The sequence below is a fragment of the Pleurodeles waltl genome, chromosome 1_2 (genome assembly GCF_031143425.1).
Source record: "Pleurodeles waltl isolate 20211129_DDA chromosome 1_2, aPleWal1.hap1.20221129, whole genome shotgun sequence".
Classification (NCBI taxonomy): Eukaryota; Metazoa; Chordata; class Amphibia; order Caudata; family Salamandridae; genus Pleurodeles; species Pleurodeles waltl.
Genome location: NC_090437.1, coordinates 1,241,949,294 through 1,241,965,705, shown reverse-complemented (window position 1 = coordinate 1,241,965,705; position 16,412 = coordinate 1,241,949,294). Strand labels below are relative to the sequence as shown.

At 50.1% G+C, this 16,412-nt stretch overlaps 1 protein-coding gene across 1 annotated transcript in view; it reads right to left on the bottom strand.

The window, feature by feature from the left end:
- Positions 1-16,412, bottom strand: part of LOC138256707 (ribose-5-phosphate isomerase-like) — a 109,012-nt gene that overhangs the window by 70,693 nt on the left and 21,907 nt on the right. Inside the window, exon 2 of the mRNA XM_069205871.1 lies at positions 4,322-4,388. Within this exon, the coding sequence (XP_069061972.1) occupies positions 4,322-4,388 (67 nt within the window). The remainder of the gene's footprint in view (positions 1-4,321; positions 4,389-16,412) is intronic.

Here is a 16,412-nt window from a genome sequence, read left to right as displayed (position 1 = left end):
GGCTGTGGTGAAGAAGTGCTCTCCAACGGCTTGGCTAGAGCTTGCATCCTGTTCCCTGAAGTCTCAGGCCCAAAAAGACTTCTCTCTTGCAGAAATTCACCGCACGCCAAACCGGAACGATGCAGCCTAACTTCGCAAGGAGAAGATCGACGCAGTGCTTGCATTGCGACCGGAACTTCGATGCACAGCCCACTAGATCAACGCACAGCTGACCTGAGATGACGCGGCCTGACTTCCAGAGGGGAAATCGACACAGTGACTTAGCTCCACAAGCCCAGTATTCAACGCACAGACCCCGGGGCATCTGAAAACCCCGCAACCCGAAGAGGATCCACGACTGAGTGCTGGAAATCGACGCACAGTCGTCCCTGCATGGAAACTAAATGACGCATCACCGTGTGCAGCCCAAGAAATCAAGAAATCGACACACAACCCCTTTGTTTCCACGTTTCTCCTCCTCTGTGGCCCATTGAGAGATTTTTCACGCAAACCAGTTAGTTTGTGCTTAAAAGAGACTTTTTTTTGCTTTAAGAAGACTTAAGACACTTTGGGGGTTATTCTAACTTTGGAGGAGTGTTAATCGTCCCAAAAGTGACGGTAAAGTGACAGATATACCACCAGCCGTATTACGAGTTCCATAGGATATAATGGACTCGTAATACGGCTGGTGGTAAATCCGTCACTTTTCCGTCACTTTTGGGACGGATTAACACCTCCTCCAAAGTTAGAATAACCCCCTTTATATCACTTTTCAGTCATATTTCTACATTTACTTATTGCATCTTTGATCGTTTTGACCTGCCAATATCCAGATAAATATTATATATTTTTCTGAACACTGTGTGGTGTATTTTGTGGTGCTATATTATGTTATTGTATGATTTATTGCACACATACTTTACACATTGCCTTCTAAGTTAAGCCTGACTGCTCAGTGCCAAGCTACCAGAGGGTGGGCACAGGATAATTTGGACTTTGTGTGACTTACCCTGACTAGAGTGAGGGTCATTGCTTGGATAGGGGGTAACCTGACTGCCAACCAAAGACCCTATTTCTAACATTGGTGATCAGCAGTGAGGATAGAACTTGTATTTGTGTAGTGACATACAGTAGCTAAGTATTTCACTACCTACGCACAGTTGAAGGTCAACTTGATTTTTATCTTTTTTCTGCAATTTTGTTTTTCCTGTCAATTCTTTGACCAAAATCCTCACTCAACATGTCTCAGGCTGGGTCTCAAGCAGGAGATTTTGACCTAGCCCTGTTGGAGACATACACTGTTAAACAGCTGAAAGGATTCTGCAGGGATATGGGAGTACCCACCCAAGGTGCCTCCATAAAGGCGGAATTTCAAAAGGCGCTGAGGGCCTGGGCAGAAGCCCATTTAGAGGAGGATGCTGAGGAGGAGGAGCCAGGAGATGGCTCCCCAGAGGATTTTTTGCCATCAGTGGATGTTACCACTGCAACTGTGCCCCCTGTCAAACCAGGGAGCAGTGTCTATGATCAAAGACTGATCACAGAGGAAAGGAGAGAGGAGAGAGAGTTTCAGTTGCAAATAGCAAGGCTACAAATTGAGGCTAAACAGGAGGAAAGGATGGCAGAAAGAGAAGCCAAGCAAGCTGAGGCTGAAAGAGCAGTCAAACAGATTGAAGCTGAAAGAGCTGATGTACTGAGTCTCAAGGAGCTGGAGATCAAGGCGAGACAGTCTGAGTCCATCAGTAATGGTGGCAGCATACAGGCCGGACCTGCTGGAGAAAAGAAGGTTATTATACCCAAAAATGTGGTGCCCAGTTTTGTGGTGGGAGATGACATAGATAAATGGTTAGCTGCTTCAGGAGTTGCACTAAGGGCTCATGAGGTTCCTGAAGGACAATGGCGTATAGCTCTGTGGAGTTATATGCCAGCACTGGGGAGGGGGAGGGACACACTTCTCACACTGGATCCAAAGGATCAAAACACATACCCACTTCAGAAAGAAATTTTACTTTCCTAGTTTGGGCTGACCCCTGAGAAATACCACCAGAGGTTCAGGGACAGCACCAAACAGTCCACACAAACATGGGTGGATTTCTTTGACTTTTCCAGTAAGGCACTGAATGGATGGGTGCGGGGCAGCAAAGTAGATGATTATAAAGGGTTATATGACTTGATTCTGAGAGAGCATATACTCAATATTTCTTTTACAGAGTTGCCCCAGCACTTGGTAGATAGTAAGCTGACTGACCCCAGGAAGCTTGCTGAGGAGTCAGACCTCTGGGTTAGCACCAGAGTGTCCAAAAAGGCATCTTGGGGGTTGCTCCCACAAAGGTGGTCAGGGTTCCCAACAGAAGAAAGAGGGGGGAGAAAAACTTAAAGAAAAGGAGTTCTCAAAAGGCCCCCAAAATAATTCCGGGGGGGGATACCATTCCTTTTCTAGGTTTGCAAAGAAGCCAGGGTATTATGATAAAACATTAGGGAAATTCATCCCCAAATGCTTTGAGTGCTACCAGCATGGTCTCTCTAAGGGTGACTCCCAGTGCCTCAAGAGGGCACAGTCCACCATAGGACAGACACCTGGGTTGGCTAGTGTAGCGCTCAGGGGGAGACAGTCCTAGTTAGCTTTGGGGAACAGGCAGAGGTTTCCCTAGTGTCATTGGGAGAAAGAGATGGTGCCTAAAGCCAACGTGCCAGAAAATACTTCAAAGTATAGGCAGTGGGTCACCATTGATGAGCAAAGTGTGGATGCTCTAAGTGACACAGGAGCCAGTATGACCACTGTCAAGAGTCAGCTGGCGTCATCAGAGCAGATAGTCCCAGATACATTCCACCAGGTCATAGTCGCTGACAATCGCAAGAGTCACCTACCAGTGGCTCTGGTTCCCTTTGAGTGGGGGGGTCTCTGGTACTCTGAAAGTAGCTGTGAGTCCTGCCATGCCTGTAGATTGTCTGTTAGGCAAAGTCTTGAGCATACTGCCTGGAAAGAGTTAGAGCTCAGATCCCACCTGGAGATGTTAGGTTTGCCTGAGTGGGTCTGCATGACCACAAGGTCCATGGCTGCCCGGGAAGGGAGTCAAGGGCGTCTGGAGCCTGGAACAATGGCCCAGACAGCTGCAAAGAGAAAGGGCAAGAGGCGCGAGAAACCCACTTCAGATGTTCCCATGGTGGTCGACAGGGCCACTGAGGAGGAGGAGGCCCCTGAGCCAACTGGGGAGGACATAGCTGACCTGGTTAATCTACCTGAACTTGCTGGCTGGCAAATAGAGGGATGGCCAACCAGGGCAGAATTTTGCAAGGCCAGAAGGAATGCCCCACCCTTGAGGGTCTGAGGTGACAGGCCACAGCCCAAGCAGCAGGTGACACCTCTGGCACTCACCATATTTACTGGGAGAAGGATCTCCTTTACAATGAGCCTAAGGTTCCAGGTCCGGGGGCAGTCTGTGTGCTGGTGGTCCCCCACTGTTACTGTGCCTTCCTACTGGTTCTGGCTCACGCCATTCCCCTGGGTGGACATCTGGGCCAAGACAAGACCTTTCACAGGATTGTCACCCACTTCCATTGGCGCAGAATGAGGATAGCCTCAGATAATTTCTGCTGAGTTTGCCCCACCTGCCAGGCTAGTGGGAAGACAGGGAAAAAGCTTAAGGCTACCCTGCTCCCACTTCCCGTCATTGGCACACCCTTTGAAAGGGTGGGCATCAACATTGTTGGTTCCCTGGACCCCAAAACTGCCTTGGACAACAGGTTTATCCTGGTTTTGGTGGACCATGCCACTCGCTATCCAGAGGCAATCCCTCTGAGAACAGTGACTGCATCGGTGGTGACCAGAGCCCTGTTGGTAATATTTACCCATGTGGGATTCCTTAAGGAGGTTGTGTCTGACAGGGGCACAAACTTCATGTCTGCGTACATGAAGTCCATGTGGGTTGAGGGTGGGGTGACCTACCGGTTTACCACCACTTATCATCCTCAATCCAATGGGCTTGTTAAGAGATTCAAGAAGACCCTGAAGGGAATGATTAATGGCCTGACTGAAGCCATGAGGTGTAAGTGGGACGTCCTCTTACCATGCCTGTTGTTTGCTTACAGAGAGGTGTCCCAGAAAGGGGTGGGGTTCAGCCCCTTTAAGCTTCTCTATGGTCACCCTGTCAAGGGACCTCTAAGCATTGTTAAAGAGGGCTGGGAGGAAGCTCCCAAGACACCTCCCCAGGATGTGGTCAGCTACATGCTGGCCCCCGCAACCAAACCCAATGCTTCGGGAAGCAGGCCAAGAGTAACCGCGAGGCCAAACAAGAGGTGATGAAGGAGTGGTATGACCGGAAGACCACTCTGGTTGAGTTCTCACCTGGAGACAAGGTTTGGGTGATCGAGCCAGTAGAGCCCAGGGCTCTCTAGGACCGCTGGACTGGACCCTTTGAGATAAAGGAGCGTAAAGGTAAGGCCACTTACCTAGTGAACCTCAAGACCCCTGGGCCCTAAGGGTCCTCCATCACAACAGGCTCAAACCTCACTTTGAGAGGTCTGAGATCAGTATGCTCCTGGTCAAAGATGAGGGCATAGAAGAGGAGAGTGAAGTTCTCCCCGACCTCCTCTCTGCCAAAGAAGATGATGGGTCAGTGGAGGGTGTTATTCTATCTGACTCCCTGTCTCTAAACCAGAGAGGAGACTGCTATGAGCTGTTAGAGCAGTTCTCCTCCCTGTACTCCCTTACTCCTGGACACCTATGTGTTCATGACATTGGCACAGGTGACAGTCCCCCTGTGAAGAACAAAATATACAGGTTATCGGATAAGGTGAAGGCCAGCATCAAGGAGAAGGTCTCCAAGATGTTAACTTTAGGGGTTATTGAGAAATCCAGTAGTTCCTGGGCCAGCCCTGTGGTGTTGGTTCCTAAGGCTGCTGCCCCCTGTGCGAAGCCAGAACTCAGGTTCTGTGTGCACTATTGGGGTCTCAACTCAGTCACACAGACTGATGCTCACCCCATCCCCCGAGCTGATGAGCTCGTTGACAGACTAGGCGCTGCCATGTTCCTGAGTACGTTTGATCATACTTCAAGGTACTGGCAGATCGTCCTTATTGAGGGGGCCAATGAGAGATCAGCATTTTCTACACCTGATGGCAATTACCAGTTCCTGGTGATGCCATTTGGGTTGAAAAATGCCCCTGCTACCTTCCAACAGTTGGTTAACGTGGTCCTAGCTGGCAAGGATGCCTACTGTGAAGCCTACCTGGATGACATCGCTGTCTACAGTTCCAACTGGCAGGAACACCTGCTCCACCTCAAGGAGGTGCTTCAGGCTCTGCAACGGTCAGGCCTGACCATCAAGGCTAGTAAGTGCCAAATTGGGCAGGGTTCCATGATGTACTTGGGACATCTAGTAGGTGGTGGCAAGGTGCAGCCACTCGAGGCCAAGATTGAAACTATCAAGGCCTGGCAACCACCTAGAACACAGACTGAAGTGAGAGCCTTTTTAGACTTCACTGGATACAGCCGCAGATTTGTCAAGGGCTATGGTACTATTATGTCACACTTGACAGAACTCACTTCCAAGAAACAACCTAGGTTGCTAAATTGGACAGAGGCCTGTCAGAAAGCCTTTGATTCTCTGAAGGAAGCCATGTGCATGGCCCCCGTGCTCAAGGCCCCTGACTACTTCCAGGAATTTATTGTGCAGACAGACGCTTCAGAGCATGGCATAGGGGCTGTTCTAGCACAGCTAAAAGAGGAGGGCTCAGACCAACCGGTAGCCTTTATTAGCAGAAGGCCATTACCACGGGAACAGAGGTGGAGTGCTATTGAGAGAGAAGCATTTGCTGTGCTGTAGGCACTGAAGAAGTTAAGACCCTACCTGTTTGGGACTCACTTCCGGGTTCAGACAGACCACAGGCCCCTCAGATGGCTCATGCAGATGAGGGGTGAGAATCCAAAACTCTTGAGGTGGTCCATTTCCCTACAGGGGATGGACTTTACGGTGGAGCATCGCCAAGGAATTGACCACGCCATCGCTGATGGTCCAGATACTTCCGCCTTAGTGATGAAAGCTCCCAGGAGGTTGGGTAGCTCTTCCCACTTTCAGCTGGGGGGACACATGTTAGACCTGACAGACTTTGGGTGGTCACCCCAAACTTTTTGCCTGCCTCCCTCCACTTTTTGGACACTGTTTTTGGTGGTTTTTAGACTCTGCGCACTTTACCACTGCTAACTAGTGCTAAAGTGCATATGCTCTCACCTTTTAAACATGGTAACATTGGATCATACCCAGCTGGACTATTTAATTTACTTATAAGTCCCTAGTACTGTGCATTATATGTGCCCAGGGCCTGTATATTAAATGCTGCTAGTGGGCCTGCAGCACTGGTGGTGCCACCCACTTAAGTAGCCCCTTAACCTTGTCTCAGGCCTGCCATTGCAAGGCCTGTGTGTGCAGTTTCACTGCCAATTCGACCAGGCATTTAAAAGTACTTGCCAAGCCTAAAACTCCCCTTTTTCTACATATAAGACACCCCTAAGGTATGCCCTAGGTAACCTATAGGGCAGGGTGCTGTGTAGGCAAAAGGCAGGACATGTACCTATGTAGTTTACATGTCCGGGTAGTGTAAAACTCCCAAATTAGTTTTTGCACTGCTGTGAGTTCTACTACCTTCATAGGCTAACATTGGGGCTCTCCTCATATATTGTTCGAGTGGTAGCTGCTGATCTGAAAGGAGTAGGAAGGTCATAGTTAGTATGGCCAGAATGGTAATACAAAATCCTGCTGACTGGTGAAGTTGGATTTAATATCACTATTTTAGAAATACCACTTTTAGAAAGTCTACAGCACACATGGAAAGAGTTAAAAATGAGGAGAAATAAAAATATTTGTCCTAGTTACGCCTGCTCTGGGGAGGCATAAGGCAGCAACATCCATGGCACACCTGCATGGTGCAAAGTAAGTCAACGCAACAACTTGTGCTGCTTTGTCTTACTAAAAGCCACAAAAAGTGGCTTAGCATGGCCTCATAGATATGGCTGAGAGGCTTGTGCCACTGGATCATCAAAAAAAAGTGACGCTGCTGCGGCACACGCCTCTCATAAATATGCCCCACTTTTTAGAGAAAACATCAACTATAGCAGCTCATTCATTTGTATCAAAACACTTTAAAATATTTGTGGATTATTATATGTCCAAAATAACATTAAAACATCACTTTAAAAACTCCAAAAGCACCCCTTAACAAGGAATCGTACAACTCTATCTATGTAAAAAATGATATTGGAGAACTATATATTTAAAATTGCATAAAAATTAAGCCAACAAAACCCAATAGCTTCCACTAATAGTGTATCTACATATTTGACTGTATTATTTGAGTACAATAAATTCAAAATAACATAAATTAGACCAACAAGTGATTGGTTGCATTTTATATGCTAATTGGACACCTAGAAAAATGTTGGGTCAGTCAATGCACTAAATGCTTACATTGCCTATTACAGAAGAGGAAGTACAAATATTTTAATCTCCTCCCTAAAATAGGTAAAGTTATTGAGGTTCCGAGCGGTCCAGCAATAAGATTCCATAGACTGGGATCTCCAACCTACACATATCTGACAAGTTTCTCAGGACTATGCGTGATGTGCTGCTTCTGTCCAGGTTTTTTACTTTGAATTCTGGACTTGAAGTGAAGTGAAGGGATAAGCAAGCTCACATGTCTTGGCAGTATTGGTTCTGATGTCATCAAATTCGAAATTTTCAAGTTTGCTTAGTCAAGTCAGGCAATTCAATTTGCATCATAACTGCAGTGGCATCCAGTGGATTTTTCCGAAGACTGTTGGATCTTATGTGTGTTGTGAGAGTGTTGGATCTTATGTATGTTGTAATTTATAAAATTATGCCATGTCCACTAAAGGTAGGCAGAACACTTAAAAAAAGGTGCCACACCATCAGCTGTCTCTCTCTAGTGTTGTGTTAAGGTTACAACTGCCAAAAGTAGAACGTTTGCTGAGACGGTAGGGAAAGCATTCTAAAAAAGAAGACAATTGGAAGGAGCTGGAGAGGAAGATGGGAAAAAGGGTAAATTGAAAGGAATGCTTATGTTCAGGATTCCTTGATGGAACCCTTCCAGTTGTGAAGGAATGTTATCATGATAAATTTTGGGTTCTGTAAGACTGTTGTATGTATCCTACTTGACTTTTATGCCTTCAGATGGCTGTGGAGAGTCACTCAGAATCATATCAGACTAGACTTATGTGTCTAAACTTTAAATGCCAAGTTATCTTCTTGGTTACAACATTCAGACACCCTCATTAGATTGATTATTATTCTATGTGGATGTTATTGTAGGGAATTTCCATTTGTTATGTTGAATAGCAAGATGGGGTCACTTGTTTAACAATGCGATAAGTCTTTAATATTTCATCAGGTTAGAAATGGTTAAAGCTCTTCAAATCTTATCAGAACTGGGAGGTTGATTTTGTCTTAAACATCTGAAGATCCGCCCCCCCCGGTTGTCAGGGAGGTTAGGGGTAAGGCAGGTAGGTTTCTGCTCTACATGGGTTCTTTATGGTCCCTCCTTGTGCCACATTGCAGAATCTTGGGTCCTTGATCTGATCATCTTAGGGAGTGATACTCTCAAAAATCATCAGTTGAAATAACAACAGCCTTTGCCGCCAGACTGAGGACTGTTATTTGGGATGTGCAGGTGGTGTCAAGATGTTGATCTACAGCTCAGATTAAGGGGTCAAGAGCCTTTACTACTGATGCTGCAACATCAATGGGGTTAGCTGTTGAAGGGCCCTCTGTATTGTCTGTGCACTAACCCCTTCTTATGCCAGAGGCATGAGATCAAATACACAGAGTTTTTGAAATGGGTATGTGTAGCTTACTCTTGTAGTACTCCGGGTTTACTCCTGAATTTGAGGAACAACCGTGGCTTATTCCTGGCTTACTTCTAGGGCCCAAATCACAGTGGTAAATATACATGCCGAGATCTCTACACACACATATAGGGTCTGATTCATTATGATTTATCTGGGAGGAGGTGTGACTTACTCTTCTAGTACTCCTGGCTTAGTCCTTGATTTCAGGGAAAACCTGGCTTACTTACAAGGTAAAATGCATGAAGGTATTTACCTCTTTTTAGGTGGGCACCCCCATTTTTTTGTGGACTGATGCTGCTAGCTTTTTGACTCTGCACTAGGAAACTGCTAACCAGCCCCAAGTGCATGTGCTCTAACCCTTAAAACATGTTGAAATTGACTAAACCCTAATTTGCATATTTATCTTTCCCATAATGCCATAGTATATGTTGCCCAAATACATCCTTGGCTTGGAAAGTTAAATGTCTTCTACTCCAACACCGAAGTTCCAGCACACACATAAACCACCACCACACTTCTCCAAACACCACAGACCATCTCCACTGCCTCCTACTCAAAGCAAGAGATCTCTGTAACACCATTGAAATCTGAGACAGAATCAGATCCCTCACCCTGACATCATTTTTCTCACTAAGACCTGGCTCAACCGCACTTCTGTACTTGACATCAACAACCATTGAGGTGTAATAACCATAATGCACAAGGAGACCATCTTCTGCACCACCACCGCAGACGTCACCCTGATCATAGAACACCTCAACTTCCAACTCCGAACAGACAGCAGAACCACCATCAGAGGCACCCTCCCCTACTTACGGCCAGGGCATGACCACAGCTCAATGCCATTCCCAACTTCATCTCCATGTTCGCCATTGATTCTAAAAACTACATCTTCCTCAGCAACCCTAATTTTCACCTTGATTGCCCTGACAATGCTAACACCGCAAACCTTCTTGAAAGCATGAGCAACATCGCTCCTAACCCAACTGGTCATTGACCTCATCCACATCGCAGGACACACACTTGATCATGGCCATTGCCAGCCACAGAAACAAGTACAGCCACATCACCAAGTTCATCTGAACCGACCACACCATTGTCCATTTTACCATCTTGGGATTCCCTGGCACCACCCCCAAACCACCCAGCCCGTCACACCGCAACTGGAACAAAATTTCGGAGAGCCAATGAACCGCCACCCTCAACACCACTGGTCTGCTAGCTGCAACCAATCTTGAACAGGCTGTCAAGAAGCTTTCTGACTAGACCCCACAATACAAGCACTAACTATAGCAAGGAACTCTTCAACATCGTCAGAGAGTTCTCCAGCTGCTCAGGCACAGAAAATGTCATCACTCCTTCACAGCAACTCTGAGACTCCCTGGCTGTGAATTTCCACAACAAAATCTCCACCATTTACAGAAACTTCGTACCTCAACTCTCCAGCTTTCTCAGCCTCCTCGACCCCAGGATGGAGAAACATGATCACGTACTTACCACCTGGGACACGCTAACCACACAAGACACCACAGCCATCATGACCTCCTTCCACTCAGTAGTACCCACGGACCCAGGCCCTCACCACATCTTTGCTCTCAGGAGTGAGACTATCAGCAGAGAGCTAACCACCAGCCTTCAGGCACCACTGCCACATGCCCCCAAAAATGGAGACACACAGAAGTCAAACTCCTACTCATGAAACCGTCCGCTGACCCAAACAAACTCACAAACTATTACCCCATCTCCTTTCTCCCATTCACCTCAAAGTCCATCAACCGCCAGCTCACAACACACTTAGAGAGTCATGGTCTCCTGGACGCCTCCCAATCCAGATTACATACCAACCACAGCACCAAAACTGCTCTGTTTATATCCACTGATGACATCAGATCCCTCCACAATCAAGTAAGAACAGCAGCCCAGATCCTCCTTGATCTCTCAGCAGGTTTCAATACAGTCTCATACCACACCTTATAAAAAGACTATACAACATTGGAATCCCGGAAAACGCTCTCAAGTGCATCCCCTTCTTCCTCACAGGTAGAATCCAGAAAATCCTGTCCTTCACTTTTGAACTGAAGCACAACATCTGCAGCCTCAAGGTTCATCTCTCAGCCCCACCCTGTTCATCACCTCCATGACCCCCTTGGCCAGCTTCGTAAGATAATATAGGCTGAACATAATATCCTATGCCTCTGATACCCAGCTAATCCTCTCACTATCAGAAGACCCCTCTGCCAGGCAGGCAAACTTCCTCAGGTACATGACAAATATCACCAACTGGATGAGAAACAACTGCCTATAATTCAACAAAGACAAGACGGAAGTGCTGAATTTAGGAAACATCCCCCATGGAATAATGCCTGGTGGCCCCTAAAACTAGCACCCCCACCACCTCCGACCAACCACGCCTGCAACCTCTGCATCATCCTGGACACCATGAAAAAACAGATCAACACAATCTCTGCCGCCTGCTGTGTCACCCTGTGCATGCTCTGCAAGATTTTCAAGTTGCTCCCCATCGACACCAGATGCACTGTCACACATGCTCTGGTCACAAGAAGACAGGACTATGGCAACACAATCTACACTGGAATCATCACACACCTTCTAAAGAGGCTGCAGAAAGCAGCTGCCAGACTCATCCTAGACCTCCCCAAGCGAACTCACATTACCCCCACCTCAAGAATCTCCACTCATCTCCCATTCAAAAGAGATGCCAGTTCAAGTTGCTGATCCAGGCATTCGAAGCCCTCCACAACCTAGACTACATTCACCACCGACTAAACTTCCACCTTCCCTCCAGACACCTGCGCTACCCCTATCTTGCCCCCCGCATCCATCACAGCAACAGTGGAGGATGCTCCTTCTCCTACCTTGGCACTATGGTGGTCATTCTGACCTCGGCGGTAAAAGGCGCCTACCGCCGGTCAGAAATCCTCCATAATCCCGCCGCGGTTGCGGAAACCCGCCACGGTCATTCTGACCCGCAGAAGGCAAACCTCCGAAAATCCGACCGCCACAACAGACCGCCAGACCAGCGGTCGGCGGAAAGGTGGAGGTGACAAAACCTCCACCGTCACGCCAACAGAAATACGCCCATGCCATTACGACCCACGAATCCACGCGGCGGTCATTCAAACGCGGTATTCCATTGGCGGGACACACCGCCGCGGTCAGAATACACACAAACGAACAAAACCCAGCCACATTGGACGATTTGAATCCCACACACCTGATACACATACACACACCACTCCCACACACACAATACAATATAAAACACCCACCCACATCACCCACAAACCCCTACGCTAAAAAATTCGTAAAGAAGGCAAGAGCGAGACACCAGCATCCAAAAAATAACAGCCACAGCCACTCAACACCATCACCCACACACTATCCACACACAAAACAACACACACCACCACACTCAACTCACTTAAATACACATACTCCACCCCACACATCATACACACCACCCCATGGCACCCCAAAGACAACCCCGCTTCACAGACGAAGAACTCAGGGTCATGGTGGAGGAAATCGTTCGGGTAGAGCCCCAGCTGTTCGGCACACAGATACAATACACCAGCATTGCCCGGAGGACGGAGCTTTGGCAGAGGATTGTCGACAGGGTGAACGCAGTGGGACAGCACCCCAGAAATCGGGAAGACATCAGGAAGCGATGGAACGACCTACGGGGGAAGGTGCGTTCCATGGTATCCAGGCACAACATCGCCGTGCAGAAGACTGGCGGAGGACCCCCACCTCAACCCCCACAATTCACATCATGGGAGGAGGAAGTCTTGAACATCCTGCATCCTGACGGCCTCGCAGGAGTCGGCGGAGGAATGGATACTGGTAAGTTGAAGCTTCAATACTGCTTCCCCCCCACCTGCATGCCAAATCAGACCCCAACCCTCACCCCCATCCTCGAACCCCACCCTCACCCCCACCCCCACCCTCACCCCCACCCTCACCCCCACCACCATCCTCACCCCCACCACCATCCTCACCCCCACCACCATCCTCACCCCCACCCCCAGCACACCTATTCCCCGCCAATGTCTCACCATCACAACCCACACATCCCAAAACATAGGCCTGCATGCGTCCACTAAGCATGGACACCCATCACCAAAGCATGCCCAATGCATATACACATCCCCCCCACAAGCCACCCTCACCAAAGCCCCCACACACGAATGCCAGCACTTGGGGACACGAGAACCCACAGATACACCCATATGCCACACATTGAAACTAGAACCATACCTCTATACCCCTGCAGGACCCGACCGTCAACACACCGCGGCGGAGGGGCCAGAATTCTCCACACCCCCCACCCAAGAGGCCGTCAGCGATGACAGCAGCTCTGTCGACCTGGACACCGATGACCAGCCCGGACCATCGGGTACCTCTGGACAGTCGGTTCCCCTCACACAGGCCCAGGCCACTACAGACCCTAACCCCTCTGGGAACACCAGCACAGCTCCCACCCAGCGGGCCCATGCCTCTGTCTCCAGGGCGCGTCAATCTGTGGTGTGTCTACCACTACAGGGCACCCAGGATAACCCACCACCCCAACAACAACAGGGACCTGGGGGCAGTGGTAGTGGGCACACCGGCCAGGGGGCAGAGGCCCAGGGAAACAGGGGAACTCGGAGGGCAGCTGTGCGACAGGGGGGGGAGGAGAGGCCCAGGGAACCCACTCTTCACGAGGTCCTCACCACCATCATGGGAGCATACAACCGCTCCCAGGAGACGATGGCGACGGTACTGGCCCGGTTCCAGGAGATCCAGGCACTGCAGGAGGAACACTATCGGGGGTACAGGGAGGACATCAGAGCCATCAACACCACCCTGGTTACCATGGTAGGGCTGCTGTAGGACCTCGTAAACACCAGGGCGGACACTGAACAACACCCAAGGGCCCCTGCCACTAGCCTGGACCAAGAACAGCCAACCACCTCCGCCGGCGCTAGTGGACAGGAGGCCCCCGCACAGCAGCAGCCCACCAGACCCCCACCTCCTGCAGGAGAAGAACCACCCCGCAAGAAGGCCCTGAGATCTCGCAAGAAGACAGAGTAGGATGTCAAGACCCCCGCCAGCAATGGATACCACCTGATGTCATCCCACTGTCCCACATTGTCACCCTGTCCATCCTTGAACTGCCCATGCTCCATCTCTCCACAGGCCTCTGGACAATGCACCTGTGTGACTGTTACTCTGGACTCTGCCATGGACATTCCTTCACCATAGCCCCCACCCACTTGAAACCACCCATCCCATTTTGAGCACTTCAATAAACACCTATTTTTCACCAAAATATCTGGAGTCTGGCTGTGATTTCAATAGATTGTAATTGACATGACAGTGCAAATATGTCCTTGTACATGGTGAAGTCAACAAACAGCTGCCACAAAGCTGTAGTCCATGGGGAAACGAAGCACAGGACTCGTAGTGGGGACCCCAGATCTGAAATAGGGAGGGAAAAGCCAAATCTCAGTCATCATACACTGGGGCAAATAGACAGGCAGCAGAGATGCTGGAGAGTAGTTAACATTTACTAAATTATCTTTGAAATGTTACCTGTGTCCTATTGGAAGTACTGTTCAATGATTCTGTCCCTGTTGTCTGTTTCAGCCCCGTCGTCTTCCTCCTCGTCACTCTCCTCAGGTTCCACCGCTGCCACAACACCACCGTCTCGACCATCCTCCTGCAGGAAAGGCACCTGGCGGCGCAAAGCCAGGTTGTGAAGCATGCAGCAGGCCACGATGATGTGACACACCTTCTTAGGTGAGTACATTAGGGATCCACCTGTCATATGCAGGCACCTAAACCTGGCCTTTAGGAGGCCAAAGGTGCGTTCGATCACCCTCCTAGTACGCCCATGGGCCTCATTGTACCGTTCCTCTGCCCTGGTCCGGGGATTCCTTACTGGGGTCAGTAGCCACGACAGGTTGGGGTACCCAGAGTCCCCCACTAGCCATACACGGTGTCTCTGTAGCTGTTCCATCACGTAAGGGATGCTGCTATTCCTTAGGATGTAGGCGTCATGCACTGACCCTGGGAATTTGGCATTTACATGCGAGATGTACTGGTCAGCCAAACACACCACCTGGATGTTCATTGAATGGTAACTTTTTCTGTTCCTGTACACCTGCTCCCTGTCTCTTGGGGGAACCAAAGCCACATGGGTCCCATCAATGGCACCAATTACGTTGGGAATATGTCCAAGGGTGTAGAAATCACCCTTCACTGTAGCCAATTCGCCCACCTCAGGGAAAATGATGTAGCTCCTCACGGATTTCATCAGGGCAGACAACACTCTGGATAACACCTTCGAAAACATGGGCTGAGACATCCCAGAAGCAATTCCCACGGTTGTCTGAAATGACCCACTTGCCAAGAAATGGAGTACTGACATGACCTGCACCAGAGGGGGAATCCCTGTGGGTTGGCGGATGGGGGACATCAGGTCGGGCTCCAGCTGGGCACACAGTTCATGGATAGTGGCACGGTTAAGACGGTAGGTCAGGATAATGTGGCGTTCTTCCATTGTCGACAGGTCCACCAGCGGTCGGTACACGGGAGGATTCATCCGTCTCCTCGCCCAACCCAGCGGACGGTGCCTAGGAAGGACAACATGGAGCACACAGTCAAGCAACCCACAGGTACGTACTCACAGCTAGCACAGTATACGATTCTCTATGCAGTGAATGGCGTGTCTGAGTGGCTATGCAAGGCCTAGGCCTGTGTGACGCAGTTGAAATTGAGCCATGTGGGCCCTGGAAATGGCAGCTGTCTGACCTGTGAAGTGTGACAATGGGATGTGAGGTCAATGCGCTGGCGTTGCACACCGCGGCGGGCGGCGGGCGAAGACCGCGGCGCAAAGCCGCATTGGTTAACATTGAAGCCTATGGGTTTCAGGAGCCAATGGCGAAGGGCGCCGGCGGTGGCGGGACGCACCGCCGCGGTACGCACCGCCGCGGACGTCACCGCCATTTTCTATCTACTTATCCACTTGCGACTTGAACTTTCACAGGAGAGGACCTATACTGCAAGTGTTGCTGTGACCTCGGTCTGGAAGGGACAATGGCTGCTGCACCTGGGGAAAGGGCCCCTGCCTTCACTGGAGAGGAGTTGGAGAAACTCGTGGATGGGGTCCTCCCCCAGTATGCGCTACTCTACGGTCCTCCAGACCAACAAGTGAGTTTAATTCAATATGGATTTGGGGACACTGGCTGGCTTGGGGGCCTGGCGGGGGGCCTGGCGGGGATGGGGGGCATGTTGGGCCTGGCGGGGGGCATGGCGGGGATGGGGGGCATGTTGGGCCTGGCGGGGGGCCTGGCGGGGATGGGGGGCATGTTGGGCCTGGCGGGGGGCCTGGCGGGGGGCCTGGCGGGGATGGGGGGCATGTTGGGCCTGGCGGGGGGCATGGCGGGGGGCCTGGCGGGGATGGGGGGCATGTTGGGCCTGGCGGGGGGCCTGGCGGGGATGGGGGGCATGTTGGGCCTGGCGGGGGGCATGGCGGGGGGCCTGGCGGGGATGGGGGGCATGTTGGGCCTGG